The sequence below is a fragment of the Centruroides sculpturatus genome, unplaced genomic scaffold (assembly GCF_000671375.1).
Source record: "Centruroides sculpturatus isolate CEXI.00-Female unplaced genomic scaffold, Cexi_2.0 scaffold155, whole genome shotgun sequence".
NCBI lineage: Eukaryota > Metazoa > Arthropoda > Arachnida > Scorpiones > Buthidae > Centruroides > Centruroides sculpturatus.
In genome coordinates, this window is record NW_019384386.1 from 403,319 (window position 1) to 422,563 (window position 19,245).

At 39.1% G+C, this 19,245-nt stretch overlaps 2 protein-coding genes across 4 annotated transcripts; one reads left to right on the forward strand and one right to left on the reverse strand.

The window, feature by feature from the left end:
• Positions 1-3,411: 3,411 nt before the first annotated feature.
• On the reverse strand, positions 3,412-14,888 carry LOC111618084 (glutaredoxin-related protein 5, mitochondrial-like). 2 transcript variants are annotated; one of them, XM_023359518.1, is made up of 3 exons: positions 14,327-14,888; positions 7,473-7,663; positions 3,412-3,849 (listed from the first exon to the last, which is right to left on the reverse strand). In XM_023359518.1, the coding sequence occupies exons 1-3, from the start codon at positions 14,586-14,588 to the stop codon at positions 3,739-3,741; spliced, it is 564 nt and encodes a 187-aa protein (XP_023215286.1). In that variant the 5' UTR covers positions 14,589-14,888; the 3' UTR covers positions 3,412-3,738. The 2 variants fall into 2 exon arrangements, with proteins under 2 accessions (XP_023215286.1, XP_023215287.1); XM_023359519.1 differs by lacking the exon at positions 3,412-3,849 and adding an exon at positions 7,236-7,256 and having other exon boundaries at positions 14,327-14,881.
• A 2,794-nt stretch (positions 14,889-17,682) lies between these two features.
• On the forward strand, positions 17,683-19,240 carry LOC111618083 (neuroendocrine protein 7B2-like). Of its 2 annotated transcripts, none has more exons than XM_023359515.1 (6): positions 17,683-17,816; positions 17,952-18,285; positions 18,351-18,479; positions 18,547-18,872; positions 18,937-19,005; positions 19,071-19,240. In XM_023359515.1, exons 2-6 carry the CDS (start codon positions 17,952-17,954, stop codon positions 19,146-19,148), a joined length of 936 nt encoding a protein of 311 aa, XP_023215283.1. In that variant the 5' UTR covers positions 17,683-17,816; the 3' UTR covers positions 19,149-19,240. The 2 variants fall into 2 exon arrangements, with proteins under 2 accessions (XP_023215283.1, XP_023215284.1); XM_023359516.1 differs by lacking the exon at positions 17,683-17,816 and having other exon boundaries at positions 17,830-18,285; positions 18,547-18,752; positions 18,822-18,872.
• The last annotated feature ends 5 nt before the right edge of the window (positions 19,241-19,245 follow it).

The window sequence follows — 19,245 nt, forward strand, 5'->3', positions numbered from 1 at the left end:
ATTTTGAATTTGTAAACTGTCATTGCAACAGACAGTTGACATTGTGCTATGGAGGAAACAATTTGTATCACTCTTGCTACAGATATACAGTAGAGCGTCGGTTATCCGAAATGTCTGTTATCCGAAAGAATTCCAGTAGGCAAATTTAAATTTTCGCCAGTGCTGTGGCGCTGCAATCTTTGGTTATGTCTTGGGCGACTCGAATATTTTACTTTTTTGATACTAAATTAACTTCTGAAGTATAATTTTTTATTGTTTTCATATTTTTCAATATATTTATTTTGTTCGTACAAAATAAAAAAATAATTTTTAACGATACAATACTTTTCGTTAGGCTTAACATCGACGGAAATTCAACGCGAAGCGACACGCAACGGAGAAAAATTTCAAGATGAGGTTAATTAATATATTTTTTCGTACATAATCGGTTACCCGAAACATTGATCTTCCGAACAACCCGTCCCCAATCTATTCGGATAATCGATGCTCTGCTGTAATTTGTAATCTGGAATTTTTTGCATACCTTTTTAATACGTATTTAATTGCGGCTCGCGAAAAATTTCAAATTTTGAAAAATGGCTCGGACTATTAAGGAGCTTGGCCACCGTGGTTATATATAGGCCTACTTGTGGCCCAAAACTCCTTGACTTTTTCCAATGCGGCCCAGAGAAACAAAAAGGTTGGACACCCCTGCTCTAAAGTATAATTTATTTTTTGTAAAAAATAAAGAAATAATTTTTAACGATACAATAGCCACGATTATTATTTTAAAAAGTTTACGTTAGGCTTAACATCGACGAAAATTCAACGCAAAGCGATACGCAACGGAGAAAAATTTCAACATGGGATAGGTTAATGTTTTTTTTCGTATATAATCGGTTATCCGAACAACCCCAGTCCCCAATTGATTCGGATAAACGACGCTCTATTGTAATTGCTTCAAGCAAACGACACAAAACACTCAAATGATAGTTTGTCGACAGTTTGACCAATCGGAAGGAATACGTGACGCACAACAATAGAAGAAAACTCAGTTTTGACGTGGTATTTTCGGTCTTTCGAGCACCAGTGACTCGGTGGTCGAGCCGTTTCGGTGTCAAAAGCGTAGATCCATATTCGTCACTCGTAATGATTGTTTTCAGAAAGCATTTCCTCGGCCACTCGAACACGTTTTTGGACTCTCACCATTTTCGGGGGGACTCGAGAAGCCTGAGTGATTTTTTTTTTTTAAATTGCTAAACAAGATCCAAATGATAGTGGAACGTGTTCAATAATTGTTAAACGATGAGTATCAGATCTCAGTCCGACTCGAGATCTGATGTTCGATCGGTTGAAGTAGTGTGGTTCGTCTTCGATGCCTTGAGCATATCGCACCACTCGAAAACTCGTTTTTGATAGACTATGGTCACCAAGGCTTTTTGCAACGTTTTTGTAGTGGCAATTCCGTTGCCAAAACAAAATTTAATGCACGTTTTCACTCGATTACATTTGACGTTTTGAATAATCGCCGGCGCAGAATTCTTTAGGCAAAACACGAGCGCTTACTTGAAAACAACAGATGATGTCGTAAGGGTTGCTACTAAATGTCCATGAAAGTCGTAGCGAATGACCAAAAAAACGACACCTGCGCCCTCTTGTATGCGCGCAGTTTAAACGAATTACTCCCGAAACTTTATCACAGTAGTATAATTAAAAGAAAACATTCAAGAAACTATCCCGATGGCAAGACTGCGATAAATCGGCGAGTGCCGCTCCACTTTTTACCTAAATATATCGATTCGATTTTTAAAATCTAACTCTTCACTGCCGGAACTATCTTACTTGCCAAAGCTGGCAACACATCCGCTGTTTTGAGCCAGTTTCGTTTCCGGAATCGTCCAGGTGCAAAGACGTCGCGGGTAAGATTTTCCTCTAAGTATACACGTCTTCGTCGCTCGTCTGGCCTGTCCCCCCTCGGGAAATTAAAACGGTTACGGCTCGTTTCGCCAATCACGGTCGGGCTGTAAAATTAAATAGACCGGCTTCTGTCACTGCATTTAGTGGACGTATTAAGGAATCTTTTAAACGTATCTTAAAGCCGAAAGTAGCTTATCGTCTGGCCGAGATATCAGTGTTGCCAACCTCGTCGTGAAAATCCTTAAACCTGAAATTCCGCCTAAAACTAATAGGAAAGTTGTTAAATTGTTTTCTTTATATATATACAATCCAGATAATAACAAATTTTCAATTTAGGACTCGGGCACAGTTGAACAAAAGCATTGTGTGACAGAGCGACCCGCGCAAACTTTGCCGCGATTATCGCGCGGCTCGCTTAGATTTGATATAATTTTTCCACTAAACTTTCCTCCAGCCTGCTAATTTTCCCCTAAGTTGGCATCCACACGAGTTTTAACGTACTCGATCGATTGTATTTGTATTTTATCCGGGCCGGAATTTTTGCAATTATTAAAATTTTTTGTTCGTCGATAGAATCGGTCGCGATTTTGCCCGTTAGAGAGCGGTCTATTCTGTGATGGGAATATTGCCGGGTCTACGGCTGGTCACGTGATATTCGGCGCCATTTTTGCCGTCGCTGCGTAAATCGAAGTCGAGTTGTACGGAATAAGGCACATTAGCTAAGCGTTTTTGTCATTTTATAATAATTACATTTTATTTTTAAAAGAATTTTTCATATAACAGATAATGACTACTGCGACCCAGTACAGAATTTTTCTCGTATTTCGAGTTAGAATTAAAATTGCTCTCGGAATATTGTGATTAGACTCGTTTCTGCCGAAAAGTTATTCAGCGACGGATCCGGATTAATTTAAATTTCGTTAAGTCGTTCCAGTTTTTGATTATCTTTTGCATAAATTAGATACGCCTAAATCCCGATTATCCGTGCCAAAAAGCAGGAAAAACACGGATAATACGAAATAGCTTTCTAAACCACAAAATTATTCGGAGGTTTTAAAGGAATTACAGTATAAAAAACTACGTTATAACGCGATGCGTGTCCCAGTTTCGAAGGTCGAAATGTATATTTAATCTATACACAAAATGGTTTCTACTATTTTCAGAAATGTCGCGTCTAGACAGAAATATCAATCTCCAAATCCTTCAAATATGATTGTAGTGTCTTACCCCCGTACATCACACTTTTCCTTTAACAACAGAGTCGTGCCCGTCTTCTATTAACTACTTTCGAGGGAAACTTTAGAATTGAAATAACATGACTTTCGGTTTTCTTCGGGGTTCATAGTACAGTACTGTATATAGTTGTATTGCATTTTTATGCATAAGATGCTGCTAAAGGAAAAAAAAAGTTTTGTTTTGGAGGTCGGGAACGGATCAATCCATTTTATATTGCTTCTTACGAAAAATTGTTTCGGTTTGAGAACAACTTTTAGGAACGAATTAACACCAAGGTTTGACTGTATTTTAAAAAATTTCCGTCTTTTTTGATTTCAGGTTTATTTTAGACATTTTAATATTCAATATGACTTAAGTCCGACGTACTCTAACACGAAAATACTATAAAGTTAGTTTTAGTGTTACGTTTTGAAGCACATATCATGTTTATCCACCTTGCAAAAAAGTGGTCTGCGAGTGATGTAAAAATATATAATTCTTGTTATAGCAATTTTGTGCCCTGACATTTTCACATCCCACTTGCTAGAAATCCAATTCTAAATTCTAAAACCGACAATCTGAAGCCGAATCGACAATCGTGTTGCAAAAAACTCAAAAAAAGAAAACCTAAATAACTAAAGATGATATAAAAACACTTAAAAACAAACACGTGCTAACGGACTCGCCAATTTTGCTTACTGGACGATTGGAACGCCGCCTTATCGGGAACAGTTGTCCCTAGAACAAAAACAAAGGGTGAGAACAATAGCAACTCCTTAACCAGTTTATCTAGTAACCAAGGTATATAGAAATAAATTACATCACTATCAAAAGACTAAAGGAAGTAATTTTCACACACTGCCACGCAACAGTTTGGCATTGTTCAACTTGATCAGTGAACACTAAAAAATTCACACGTCAACACACTACTATTTAACAGACACTTTGAAAATATTAAATCTCACCTTATACTTGTATTCCGAACAACAATCAAAACTTAATTTCAAATGTAAACGAACAAAGATCACCACGGTATGTTGAAAGCTCACGTGTTTCTCTACGGTGACGTCATGTGCACAACGATTAAAAGAGAAACCTACTGCGCACGCAAAATGAGCACCCCGTCTAGTAACGATGGTCGCAATTTCGGCAACAAATTCTAATTGTTTATTATTACAAAATCCCGAAACAGCGCCACACGTAATTTTATTCATTATGAAAGTTATTCTTTAAATAAAATCTTATAACAACCAGAAAAGTTACACTACTTTTTAAATTTATTATAGTACTGGATACGAGAGATTCAAAACATACCGTGCTAAAATTTTTCCCACCCATGTCCACTAATTTTACAATTCCAGAGAATCTTATTTTTTAAATATCTTATTACAGCGCCAAGGAATTTTGTTATTTTGTATTGACAGACTCCTCTAAAATTACCATAAAAGAACTTTAATCAAAGCCTCAGAGGTCCTAAAACATGGTTAACTCTGGAACGGATAAGGTGTACAACCTGAACATGCCTTGCCTTTATTTAATGTCGAGCAAATCTATATTACAAAAGGTATCAAAAGTGTCCTCCCCAACATCCACACAATGCAACATGACACTCGTATTTGTAATGTCCTCTTCAGCATGTCAGCAATTTCATGCTGAATGTTTTCTTTTGGTTGTCTGTTAGCCCTGGATTTGTTTACCTTTCAAGTGTTCCCATAGAAAGAAATCGGGACTTTATCTCCAAAAAACAACTGGATCATTTCCTTACTAGCACAAGCGGTATGGCACATCGCACTGTCCTGCTGCATATAACCTTCCTGAAGTTCATAATTGTTCAGTTGGTCCACAAATTATGAATATGGAAAATATAGGTATTTACACTGTCTTTAAAGAAAATTGAACTGATGATGCAAGATTTCCTATCCTTGCTCCTCTTTATTGCATGCAATCAATTCTGCTGAAATAGTGAACATTGAGCCCTATTTCATGTTGTTATATGCACGTGTTACAGAGTTATTTGCAATTATATAGGTTCAACTCTAAGTGAGAGACACTGTATATCAGACTGTAAGGATGAAATTTAGACATTTTGAAGAAACTATTGACAATTATAAGTTTAGACTTATAGGTAATCGCTATTAATATGAATTGCATTCTGCCACCTTTGCTGAAAACTTTCACTCCTGCAAGTGTAGAATGATGGGGTTTTTTTCTTTGAAGAAAGTCTCGAGCATTATTGGCAATATGTTTGTGTGGGATTCAAAACAGAGTTGGTTGACCAGGCATAACTTCCAAGCTTCTCTAAAGGTCATCTTTGGTTTATGTGGCTTTGTTGGACTTTGTCATTGAACATTCACTGTTGCACTAATTCTCTGGTAGTCAACCACGGGATTATTATCTATTGGTTATAGAGATTGTTGTCATCAATGGCAGAATCAGCATCTGGATGGAGTTCATCTCAAAGCCAGAAAACTCTGTCCTCAAATTTCTCAAGCCAATTGTATTTGGTCTGCCCTACAATTGATTGTGAGCCTTTGTTGTATTGTGACCACTTATGAAATAATAGAGCAATGGCGCACAAATGTGTTTTGAAAGTTAGACATACTGCCAAACGTTGCCAATGTAAATTTCCTATGAAATATGTGACTAAACACCCTTTGGTTACCCTACTTATATCCCATGTCAAATGTACTGGAACATTTTTTTCTAGTCATTTCTAGAAAAAAATCAAAATGTTTAAACTTTATCTTTTCAATTCTATGCACAGAAAGCTAGAACTTCTGTAGATAAGTAATATAAAACCTTCGACACTTTTTCTAGCAATTTCTTTAATCAAACTAACATTTTCGGCTATATTTAATGGCCTTCCTCAGGTTTGACAATATTGGAACATCAGATATTTGAAAATTTGTTTTCGTTCTGATGACATCATTGTTTTAACAAAAAAGTTTTTTTCTTTTAACAAAATTTCTTTATCTTTACAATCTGATATATAGTAACAAGGGGTGCTCCCAAAAACACCGTAAATCACCAAATGCTAACAAAAGAAAATAAACCCCACCAAAATTCAGACATGACTAAATTTTAACTAATGGACACTAAATGACTGACCAAAGACACCGGATTTAGTGCCAAAAGTATTGAATTGGCATCACTGGAGGCAGAGCCCAAAGTATCAAGATTGACCATCTACAAAAAATTCCCCATGTTCTTTGCCCAGATTCAATTTTGTGTCCCCAGAGCAGAGTCCAATGCTTCAGCCATCTGCCAATCCACAACTGTTAAAAGGAATAAAAAATAAACACTAAACAGAGTGTCTTTATTCAAGAAATACATCACATGCAAAATGTCATTGCAATGCTTTTTTACTGCCCATCCATTATTTGAGAATGACCAGGTAATGGCATTTTGTTAATTATTGCTATTTGTTATATCTAGGCTTATGATGGGAACTGTTTAGTGTTGTCCAGCAATTTCCAGAAAAAGAATTGGAGGAAGAACATTGATTTTGCAGAAACCCAGTTATAAATAAATAGTCTGTATTTATATTCAAACTTGACTGGGTAGCTAGTTTTCATATGGATGTAGACAAATGCATCAGCACTGCAGCGTCTGCCTTGGTAGCTGTGTTGGTAGAAAGTACTGACCCAGTTTTCTTCCGGCGATGCTCTTCGTTGCTTCAGGTAAGTCCTTTTTCTCTTCTAGTCAGGCTGGGGAATTGTCATTTGATCTCTTTTTCATTTAGGCTCGGACGCGGACAGAAATGACATTGACAGTTTCTGGTAGACTCCAAAGACTGGTCCAAAAACATAGAATACTGGAAGAATCCACCAGTAGCAGTGAAACTCCTTCCGACTTCAGTTCTCTGGTAAGCGCCAGTCCAAGAGCAATTGTCTAGTTTTTATATTTAAAGGACTAGCTAATATGTATTTTTGGATTTCAGGCATTGGATGATCCAGATGGATTTCTCTTCTCCGCATCATCACCAAAACAATGAAGTTGTGTGGAAAATTTTGTTCCCAGGATTCTGAATTTGTTGTACAGGTTTTCACAATGTCAGATTCCTTGTTACCAAGATGACAGACATTATAAGAAACATCTGGTTGATCATAAATGACAATCTTTGGAATGGTGGCAAAAGCTCATATCTAGAAATTAGTTTAATTGGTTCCCAATTTCAAAACATGTCCAAGATATTTTGTCAGTATGCAATGGATATGCAAAAACAAAAAACTTTTTACCAAAAATCTTATCAGTTTTTAAAGCTTTTGAAAATGATAGATTTTATTTAAATAGAAACTACAAAGCTCCGAAATCTATGTACACGTAATAATCTATTTATAATAAATTTTCTATTTTTTAACCTTGTCTCCATTGGAATCGTCCGTCTGTTCTGCCTCCCGCGATAGAATGGCAGAGGTGATTCCTGCCTTCTGAAGCTCATCGATGAGTTCTCCATTCTGGTGCATCTGCAGAAGAATGTCACACCCTCCCACAAACTCTCCATTGATATACACTTGCGGTATCGTCGGCCAGTTGCTGAAATCCTTGATGCCTGCCAAGGAAAAAAAAAATCACTTCATGTAGAGTTTATGGGCAAAAATTGTAAAACAAGATGAGGAAAGATTAGAGATGTTCAGAGTTCAATAGCTATAAATTTACAACAGAATCATCTTTCTTCCTGCCATTGCATAGTACATTGTGCACAACTGGAAAAAGTCACATTGATCAGAGGGGAAGATGAATTGTAAAATTTTGATGGGAAATGGCATTGGAAAATTTGGAATTCCTTCTTGAAAAGTGTAACCTACTACCCCAGAAAAAAGTTTGGAATTACTACCATTCATGTTTTCTGGCATTAACAATTCTCACATCATTACTGCAATTTTACATATGCTTTATTACAATGATAAGGAAACTATGTTCAAATATGCAAATCCTAAACAAAACAGCAGTTAAATGCAAAACAAAACTTAGGACACAAACTCATCTTGGAAAAAGTTTGCAATCATACAAAGTTGTGGAAAGAAGTATGGAATCTTCTGCTTACCCATTTAAAATAAGCAAATATTATGCAAATTAGGTATTGCATATCTAATGCAAAACTACTTAAATACCAGAAGCTACTGTGTACGCCTTAACCTCTATTGTTGATTCCTGATACTGGCATTTTGAAATTGTTCCGTCAACTGGACCGTCTGACAACGTAAAACATCATTGCAATGCCGAAAAATGGATATTCTCGTGTTTCAGTGCCCAGTTATCACTGGGCACAAACACGAGACAAAACACGAAAACTTGATCTAGAAATGGACTGCCACGGCTAACCTCTAGGTGTTGCGGCATACTGCTACAAATTTGGAACAAGAAACCGAATGATGTTTGGTCCAAGATTAGCAGAACACAAGTCTAGACAGAAAAATAAGAAGTCATATCCATTCCTATAGGAAAATTAAGATGAAGTCAAGATTAACCCAAATTCACCAACAGATGACTGTTATGGGCCAACAAATGAAAAAACTGGACTGAAGAAAAATGAAGTTGTGTCATCTTCAACAGAGATTCAATGATCAACATCATCTGTGACAATGACAGTTTCATTCATGTGGTAAAGGAAAGGTGAGGAGTATCAAGATAAGTATGTGAAATACAAAGTAAAATTTCTTCCTTCTGTCACAATTGGGTGCACATATCTCAGTACAAGGACTTGGAAAAGTCCTGCATTTACAGTGCTATTGTGTGGAGATATGGGAACAATTACCTATCTCAACAAGTGAAGACCAGTTTGGAGACAAAAACAATCTTCCAAGATGACAGTGCACCTTATCACAGAGCAAACATTGGTTGTAGAATTCTTTACTCGATTAATTTGGAAAAGATGGACCGGCCGCTGCACAGTCCAGATTTAAATCCAATCAAAAATGTGTGGTTTATCAAAGCATTTTATCGATTCTCAGCATCTGTCAAACAAGGAAGGACTAAAGGACATTATTAATTAAAACCTGTAAAAAACTTGTGGAATCAATGCCTAAAAGAATTACAGCTGTAATTAAAGTCAAAGGAGCCTTACAAATGATTAAATACCATTTTACGTTTGCGATTCCATTTTTCTTTCTACGATTCCAAACTTTCTCTGAATTGAGTTTGTTATGTTTGTCCTAAGTAAAGTTTTCTTTTGCATTTAACTGCTGTTTGTGTAGGATTTGCATGTTGGAATGTAGTTTTGTTATTAGTTGATTTCTGTAATAAAGTATGTAAAAAATTGTAGTAACGACACAAGAAAGTCGTTAATAATTTACCTAGTGCTTCAATGTTTCTTCCAGCAATTTTTTTTTTTTTTTAATTTTTGGTTTCTTCTTCTGCCATCTTTGGGTATATGAGCTTTAAAAAGAATTCAAGAGTTTAAACTTCATTAAAATTCTATCAAATTATTGTAATGTAGCTAATGATGTTGGAGGGTTCTATACATTTGGAAATTTAAATTCTCAGATATCCAATGAAATTCAAATATAGCTCCAAATTATTCAAAAAGATTTTAAAATCTTTTTGAATAATCTTTTTGAATCTGGATTCAAATCTTTTTGAATCTGGACAAAACCAAATAATGCTTTAAAAAATACCAGCAATAAATCCAATGCAAACCAAACCATATCCTAAATACAGTTTCCAAATCTGAACAAAACTTCAAAAAATTCTCAAAACCAGTTTGTGGCACTCAAGATCTACCAAAACAAAATTGTGTATTGTTATAAGATGAAACCGATGCTTCTCAGTATCGCCAGGACCACAAACACACTGGAAATTCAAAGACCACACTGCTTAAGCAACAGCAAAATATAAAGCCCATTATAATAATCAAGAAAACAATGTAATTAATGACAGCCAGTAATCATTTGCACCAAAGCAATGCCTACAAATGCTGTTTATTCAAAAATATGTCCATATTCTTGTAGTCAGTGATGAAATGATACGAAAAAACAATATCCTCCAAAAAAGATAGTAATTATATGAGGAAATTCTGATGCAAAAAATAGCAATATATACTAATATTACATGCATCATTTACCAAACTCTGGTGGACCAACACAAATTTCCAACTAAAACTCATGTTTGTGATTTTAATTTATCTATAGAAAATTAATATTTTAAAAGTAATATGGAATAAACAAACGCTGCACTGTGAGCTGTTTTAGTATATCAGCTGTTTTCAACAGCTGGTACAGCTGATATACTAAATAGATTTTTGACTCATGCAAATGACAATGTGTAAACAAAGGTGTACGTACTATGGTGTTCTATCATCACATGCCATACATAGCAATACTATCATAGTTACTAACAGCGCCACCCTAATCACAGGGCTAAATGGGCTATAACCCTGGGGCACTGGCCTTTTAGGGTGGCAATTTTGCTTGCACTTACATCAGTTTGACAGCTGGAGACAGGCATGGGTGCCAGAGCGCACGTTTTAATAATATAATAATATATTTTTAATTAGTACAGTAACTGGTAAGTTAATTCTTACTTCCTAGCATTAATTTTAAAAATAATATTTTTTATTATATCTTGGAGGTAAGGCTAACCGTGGAATACAAATGAAAAATGTTGTGGCTATGCCAATCGTAAATTAAAGGAAGAAAAGGAAGCAAGGCAAAAAGCTTTTCTGAGAAAAATACCTACTTTAACAAATTTCTTTCATAAAAAGGATAAAATACTTTGTATGGAAATTACACAGCATCAGCAACACAAACAAGGAAAAGAAATAACAACAGTATGATGATAATGCCTAACTATCAAATGAGAAAGAAAAAAAGATACACAAACACAATACCAGGAGGAGCAGGAGCAACAAGACATGCAACAGCCACAGCCAGAAGAACATCAGGAAAGAGAATATTTAGATGAAGATGAAGCTAATAATATGCTGAGTGTTAATTATGATAATCCTGCATTATGGGGAAAATTAAGCAAAGAAAAATTATAGATATAATCAAGAGCATATCTAACACAGATATAGATATTCAAAAACTGGACCTCACTGCATCTAATATGGTCTACAAATTGCAGAGCAGGTATACTATGAAAACAATAAAAAAATTTTATAGACATTTACTTAATGGGAAAACAACAAAAACAAACTGGCTTTCATACTCAAATTCTTTGGGAAAAGTTTATTGCATCCCATGCAAACTATTCGCTAGTGCGAGTAATGCATTTAGTACAGGGCTCAATGATTGGAAACAGTGAAAAAATTCTGCCCTGCATAAAGAAAACACTCGAGTACTTGTTAATCGATCTACAGAAAAATGTGAATATTTCAAAAATTATTCAATTTATAACAATGGCAAAAAATACCAATTACTGGAAAAATATTTTAGAACAGATTGTCGAAATAATCAAATTTTTATGTTCAAGTTGCTTGGCTTTTAGGGGAGATAATCAATAATTTGATTGTCTCCCCTACAATGGAATTTGTATACATGACACTACCTGCATTTACAAATTTAGAAATTACCCAGTTAAGACTGACTTCTGACCTATCATTTACTTTGCATACAAAACATGAATTATCATCGTGACATATTCCACCCACAACCCACCAGGATCCTTTCAAAAGGCACTCTTTTTCATTTTAACTTTTACTAACCAGAATCTCATCAATTTCAACAATCTTTCCTGGACCGCCAATTTTCATTTGGGACAAATTAAATAATGAAACCATCATAACATGTCGTATGAAATTTCAACAACTGTATGTTTATGTGAGAAGCTGGGGGTTGAGACACAAAGCTTAACCCTTTTCTCTGACTTCAGATCGGTGAGATCCACTCATCTTGTCAACAGATGGCGTTCTTATCTTACACACTTCTACGCATTCTTCAAATTTCTTATTTTCTAATTCTTATGAGTGGAAGGGTCCGCGAGGTCATCAATAAGATGTCCGCGATACATGAGGAAGAGCAACCATTGTAACTCAACAAATTTAATATATCTAAAGCAGTGATTCCCAAACTTTATCAGTCTGTGACACACTTACAGGTTTAGTATTTTGTCCCAGCTCCCTTGTCAAAATATGTGTACAATGACATAAATGAGGCACAGAAATGAAAACAACTCTTAAGATAAACCTCACAATGTGAAGCTCACATTAAAATTGAATCACAAAGACTATCAAACCTCTCTTTTACAATTATTCAAAAACTTCAGTAAATTGAATCTTACTTATAACAAGTATAAATTCAACCTGTTCAAAAGAACCAGTTTGGTTCCTGGTTTCAACAGATTCTTATCCCATCAGGTAGGTTCCAATTCCAGTTCAATGAAAACGAGGCAGGTTTGTTCTGGTTATCATTCTGGTTTTGATTCAGTTAGAGTCCCTGTTTATAACATACATCAATTTGTTTAAAATGCACATGAGGAAACTCTAGCAATTGTATTAGTCTTTGCTAGTATTAGTGTGCCAACACCAACTTATGATATAGTAAAACATACAATGCTTTTGATGTAATATCTAAATGTTTCAGTTAAAGATCTGACTACAACACTCAATTCTTTGCTAGACTATTACCATACAAATCATCTAAAACTTAATCCATTCCATCCAAAACTCGTTCCACTTAAGCAACAGGAAAGAAGACTACCAAATGAAAAAAATGTAATGCAATGAAATGAAACAATATCATTTCTTCGGCAACTGTTCAGGTAAAATAGCAAGACATGCAAAAAAGCTTGGATTAAATATTGCAAAAATACTTTACCATCATCAAGTACACTCACTTGCAACAGCAGATTCCCCTAACATCCTTACAAGAACCTTATATATATATATATATATATATATATGTAAAAAACTTAAGATCTGATACAAACACCACATTTTACATTGGTGCTACAACTCACACATTACATAAAAGTATTATAAAACATAAGGGCAATACACAAAACAACAGGATTACAAAAGAATTAGCAAAGCTAATAAAGGACAACTATTCTCCAGACCTGGTAATATCCACCTTATCGCTTCATATCACAAAAAAGAACTAAGAGAAACATCAAATTCTTCTACAACAGCTTTGCAACATCAATGTCAACAAACTAAGTTATTTTGAAACATTTTCTTAATTTTTATTTATATAATTTTTACCAAAAAATATTTATTTCTGGTAAAAACTTATTTAAGATCTGTTTCATTCCTTAGATAACTTATTTAAAAATATGTTCCATTTCAAATCCTTGTTCTGTTGTCCAAAGAAGCTTGACTAATCAAGCAAAAATCTTTCCTTAAACAATTTTTTAAATTTAATTTTATATTATTTCACTAAAATTTTTATTTTGGTAAAATTTGCTCAAGTGTTCATGTTAAAATTTTTTCTGTTTGTTGTGTGCACCTACCTCTATTCTTACAATATCATTCCACGCCCAAATCCGGTCTATGGTCAGCATTTTCATTAAGAACCAGAAATTGTAACCGGACTGGGCAGGAGGGATACAGACGAATAGAAGTTCCTTGGCAAGTTAAAACAGATTGTGTTTCTCGATCCATTTTAACCTCACTAAAAAAGCCAATGGCAAAACATTCGATTTGGTCAAAGTGTTTTAATAACCGACGGTGCAGATGTTGTGGCAAAAGAAATTAACCGTCCATTCCCAAACGTTTTTGAAGCACTGTCAGTTGACAGTGCTTCAAAAAAGTTCAATAAACTTATGCTCGATACCCCGACCCATTCTCCCTTGGGCGAGAAAGTCTCTGAAATATTCTTAGAAAAACTTTTCTACAAACCTCACACTTTGTGCTATCATTATACATTGTTCTTCATATCTGGAAACCATTAAACGCAAGTTTTTTTGGAAATGACATAGCCAATTTATTACAGGACAATATCTCACAAAGGGTCACATATGTGAGATATGGTTCCTTTGACTTTTATGCTAGTACAAGGGGTCTACAATTTGGGGTTAGAAAAACTCTCATTCGGCGCTTGAATCGTGCCTTTTTCTTACCCGTTTTAATGGAAGAAAGGGAAAGGTTGCCACAGATTCGAACCCTCGCCTATGGTCAACATTCGGTCAGGACCCCCTCCGCCCCCAGAGGGCAGTAGCGCCCAATTTGGGAGCCACTGGAATAAACAAATGCGCATTGGCGTAATGCGCCATGGTTTACGGCAGGTGTGTTAAACAGTGCGTGTAGAACGGAGATAGAGAAAGAAAAGGCGCTCACCTTGCCTGAGAGTTTCGTCCCGCAGCACGTCGTAGCTGTCGTACCGCACGTTGTGCATCCTTAAAATCTGGACGACGGCGTTGCTGAATCCGCACATGGGCTTATCGGGGCATCCCTTCATAAAGACCACCACCTTGGATCCGCCGATCTTGGCCCGAATGTCCGCCTCCACCTCAGTAGAAATCGTGGCGAAACGGTAAAGTAAGTTCCTCCGGAAAATACCTCTGGAAGAGGCATCCAACAACCTGCCCAAACCCAGCATTCTCGTTTCTTTATCGAAAAATACGATGATTAATCGCACCTTCCACTCTCATCGACTTCCATATTACTTTCCGCTAAGTGTTGCCACCTTTCTGTTGGCTAAAATTCCGTCGACCGAATAATTTGCAATTTCCTCTTTCCGTAAGAACTGCGTTATTCTCTATTGTTTACGGAAAAGTTTCATTTCGGCAGAAATATTTATTGTTTTCAGACGCTAATAATAAATTAACGGTTACCTTTTCGTAATAACAATCTTTGCCGTTGAATTTTAATATCTATTCTCTTTTCGGCAATAAGATTGAACTATTCTATCTCGAAGGCTGCGTTTTATTATTAAAGAAACATTTTACGTATTTCGTTTGAAAAAAAATATGGCTAGAGGAGCATTTTACGTTGAGCCCGTACGAGCTTTCGACACGGTCATCTTTACCGCCATCTGCCGTCTTTATGTTGTTACTCTTATAAAACCGCATGCATTAGAAAATTAAAGCGATGCAAATTACGGGTGACCCCCGTAATCTATGGATCGTTTCTAATTTTCGCATTAATATGTACAAATGTATAACGTTAAGCCTTATTTATCCGATATCTCGACGTATTAACATTCATTTAATATAATGCGACGTACTCGAATGCTATTAGCGAGGTTGCGGCCGAAGTTTTCATCTCTAAAACGTGAACGTCGAGTCATCTTGTAAGTGGCGCTCGACGTTTACGTTTCAGAGATGAAAACTTCGGCCGTAATCTCGCTATTAAGGATACGTTTTTAAATAATTAAGTCGATCGATTTTTATAAACTCTCAATATTAAGAAACGTCGGCATATTTTTACGAATAAACAGACTACATAGGATGCGACCATCGAACGAGCTTTAACCGGTCTGTTATATAGAATATAACGCATTCCAGCCAGGCGCCGCCATATTTAATCCTTTTATTATTATACGTCATTGACCATTCCCGCTTTATAATGCCGTTTACGTATTTTATCCGCCCTTGTACGACAATGGAAGATTTTAAATGTAAATATTAAGTACGAATCGGGTAGAACGGTCACCGACGGACTAAATATGGAGGATGAAAGGCCTAAAAGCGCCACTCTACGCACGACACGTGTCGTAACATGTTAAGAACGCAGCTGCGATTCGTCGAGCGTCGGGCACTCGTCGTCCGATCGGAATAATAATAGAAACCATCCAAAAATATTTTTCGTTTACGAATTTTTTCCCGGGAAAATTTACGAAATAAATTTCGCGACGATCGGACGACGGAGTTCGAATTTCATCGAGACATTCCCGGTTAAGTCGGAATTCCTTTCCGTGGCGATTTCGCGAAAACTTTTCCAACTTCTTTTCTTAAAGGGCAAGAGGGGCCTTTAAGAAAAGTTAGGAAACGAATTTTATTTTTATTTAACCAAACGACCCTATGACCATTGGCCTTTTTGAAGGGTCCAAAAAAAAACTAAAGATACAGACATATATATAATATACAATCAACAAAACAATAAAATGAACAGAGAAAAGAAAAAAATAAATAATAATAAAATAAAAATACAACTAATCACAGCTCAATTTTTTGAATTGGGTATTCGATCGACGATCGTCGCCTTCGGTCCGAAAGAGGAAGAAACGAAGGGGGATCGATTAAATTTCCCGGTTAAGGAACGTGGAAGTCGAAAAACCGATAGAGAAACACGGAAGGTTTTCCAGAGACCGCGGTCCACAAATAGGTGCGGAGGAAAGTTTCGCTCCGAAGAGCGAAGGTAAACTTTTTCCTAATTGTTAGGGAAAATTGGCGGCGACACGCAAAGGGGAAAAGCACAACACATTCTACTCCGTAATTAATTAGGACGAAACCCTTTCTTTCCTGTTGTTTAGTAAGATTATTCCCGTCTCCAGCCTTCCAATGTACGAAATACGGTCTTTTCTTTTCCAATTAACTGGCCTTTATTTCCCGCCCGAGAAACGAAGCGGATCTACTTCATCGGCCGGAGTCGCGGGTTCGAATTCGCCCGGATGGAGGAGATTGGGAGTGGTCGTCGTCCGAGTTTTTCCTCTTCCGACCGAGAGGAGTTCGTCGTCCGGCAGGAGCTTCGAGTCTTCGACCCGCCTTTCCGGGACGGCGGTTCTCGTCCGAGCGAGACGGACGCCGTCGAGGGGAACGAACGCCCGTTATAAAGAGGGACTCTCTCATCTCGCGCAAAAATCCTCTCGGCACTGTCATGACCAGCGCAGGATCCCGGCTGTCAGCCGGGACGTGGCTTCTCTTGCTGTGGACGGTGGTTCCTCTCGCCGCTCCTCTTCCGCCCCACGGAGTCCGCGTGGGAATCCGAATGAAAGGATACCGACTTCGCCCCGTCTTGGTTTTCCGACCGCAGGTTCGCCGATCCCACCAGGAATACGACGAGTATTTGGAATATCCGGGATACCAGTCGTATAGGCCCGAATATCCGACGGAACACTCCGTTCCGCAGTACGCTCAGGTGGATCCCTCCGACGTCTTCCGGGGAGCTGGCTACTTCCGGCCCGCCGCCGGGGAAGAGGGGAACCACTACGGGGGTCATTACCTCCATCCCTCCCACTACTCGGAAGGAGGGGAGGTGGCCGAGAGTTCGCCGCGGGGCGATCGACACCCGGTCCTCTTCCCGGAGGGGGAGAACCGTGGCCTTCGCGCCGGCCCCGATCCCAGAACCTCCGCCTCCGATTCTTCCCGTAGGAACCCGGAAGCATTCGAATCCACTCGCCTTCCGAAGACCTCCGATTCCGTCCCCCGGAAGACCTCCGAATTTGCTCGTTTTTAACGCCTTCCCCACCATCGAGCTTTTCGTTTCCCCTCTTCCGAATTTTGTTACTAGTCCGACTTTTCTACTGTATTTTGTCTTAATCCTGCGAATAAATAAACGGGAATCTTTATTTTTTCGAAGTTATTTTTACAATCGTTTTTTGACCTTCCACATGCGGACATTGCGCGGAATATCCGGACTCGTCTCGCGCGAATTCCTTCCTGCGCCTCGATCCGGGTTCCGCGATGCAAAAACGTTCCTTTCGCCGACGACCTGGAAAGAAATCAGGCCCGACGAAAGGGTTTCCCGCGTTTAGCGCGACGGCACAATATCGAGAGTCCGGTCGGCCGTTTATCGATCGACGGACGAAAACGGCCGCCGTGCGGCGCCCATCGATGAGCGATGACGTCGATGCGGCTTTCGACGTCATCCGACTCTACGGATAAAGGTAAGAAAGATTTCGGTCGGATCGGGACCGAAGGAATATTCGAATTTCGGGAATAGAGAAGCTCCGGTGGCACTTCCGGTCCGGAGTGGCACGGGCCCATTAACGCCAGCCCAAACACCGTTTCATTCGTTTCAGATGGAGATGCGTGCGTTCTTCTTGCTGCTGGTGGCCGTCTGTTGCTCACCGCCCGGCCTCCGTTGCCAGTCCTACGACCGATTGGGGATGCTGACCGACTCTCTCCTCCGAGAGATGATGGAACGAATGGGAGGGGACCCGGACGACGATTACCCCGGTCTGGACCCGGCCGGATCCGGAAGACCCTCCCGGGGCGATCGCCTCTCCAAGGATTTGGACGTCCATCCCGAGAGATTCGGGACCCGACGCGACGACCTGTTGGGCAGGGAGCCTTCCATCCGAGACCGCGAGTACCTGGAACACAGCTCCCTCTGGGGACACCAGTATGTGCAAGGTAAGACCCCCTCCTCATCTATCTCTCTCTCCTCTCTTCGTTCTCACCAGCCTTCTCTTCCGCAGGAGGAGCCGGAGAAGGTAGCCAGCGCCTGAAGCCCGACGGCAGCGTCAAGAATCTGCAGGTGGTGAAGACTGACGCGGTGTTGCCCGCCTACTGCAATCCTCCCAACCCCTGTCCTCCCGGATACGAAGGTAAGACCGTTTCTCTGCCGTTTGCGTTCTCATTTCCGCCGTTTTGTCCACGGTTCCTCCTTTTTAGCCCGCGACGGATGCCTGGAGGACTTCGTCAACACGGCGGTCTTCAGCCGAGAGTACCAGGCGGCGCAGGAGTGCATGTGCGACACCGAACACATGTTCGACTGTCCCGGCAGTACCCGGGAGAACGAAATCGACGCCCTGGCCAGATCCATTCAGAACGAGGGACTGATGGACACCACCATCGGACGCATCGTCCAGGACATGCAGGTAGGCCAGAGGGCGCCTCCTCCGCCCCAACTCCCGGCTCTCCCGCTGATCTCTCTATCTCTCCGGCAGATCGAGGGGCAGCGCAAGAATCTGGTGGCCAAAAAGTACTTCACTAAAAAGGTAAGAAGAGGACGAGCCACGCTCCACCTCCGCCTTCTGTTCTTTTAATCTTTCTTCCTTCCAGTCTCACGACACTTACTACACCGAGATGCGCCGATCGGCTTCGGCTTCCGGTCTGAAGGCCAAGAGAATAGTGAGTACGAATTCTTCTCCTCTTTCCTTCTCCCTCACTTCCGGTAACATTTCCGGTCTTTACAGTCGGGCAACCCGTATCTGCAAGGAGAGAAACTTCCGGTGGTGGCCAAGAAGAATCCGGGCCGCGTCACTTCCGAGTAGCGCCCGGTGCGTCGTTCGATCCTCCCCCGCCTCGGTTCCGTTTCTCGTCCACCCTTCTGTATTTTAGCGTCATTAAAGTAAACGTCTGTGGTCGTCC

What these genes read in the sequence shown, in the direction of transcription:
- LOC111618084 (XM_023359518.1), bottom strand. Translation starts at nt 14,588, where the DNA reads ATGCTGGGTTTGGGCAGGTTGTTGGATGCCTCTTCCAGAGGTATTTTC. An exon ending in GGACGAAACTCTCAGGCAAG is followed by an intron (nt 7,664 to 14,326) that starts GTGAGCGCCTTT and finishes TTTCCTTGGCAG; the next exon opens with GCATCAAGGATTTCAGCAAC. An exon ending in ACGATTCCAATGGAGACAAG is followed by an intron (nt 3,850 to 7,472) that starts GTTAAAAAATAG and finishes TTTTTGTTCTAG; the next exon opens with GGACAACTGTTCCCGATAAG.
- LOC111618083 (XM_023359515.1), top strand. Translation starts at nt 17,952, where the DNA reads ATGGAGATGCGTGCGTTCTTCTTGCTGCTGGTGGCCGTCTGTTGCTCA. An exon ending in CTGTCCTCCCGGATACGAAG is followed by an intron (nt 18,480 to 18,546) that starts GTAAGACCGTTT and finishes CCTCCTTTTTAG; the next exon opens with CCCGCGACGGATGCCTGGAG. An exon ending in GTCTGAAGGCCAAGAGAATA is followed by an intron (nt 19,006 to 19,070) that starts GTGAGTACGAAT and finishes CGGTCTTTACAG; the next exon opens with TCGGGCAACCCGTATCTGCA.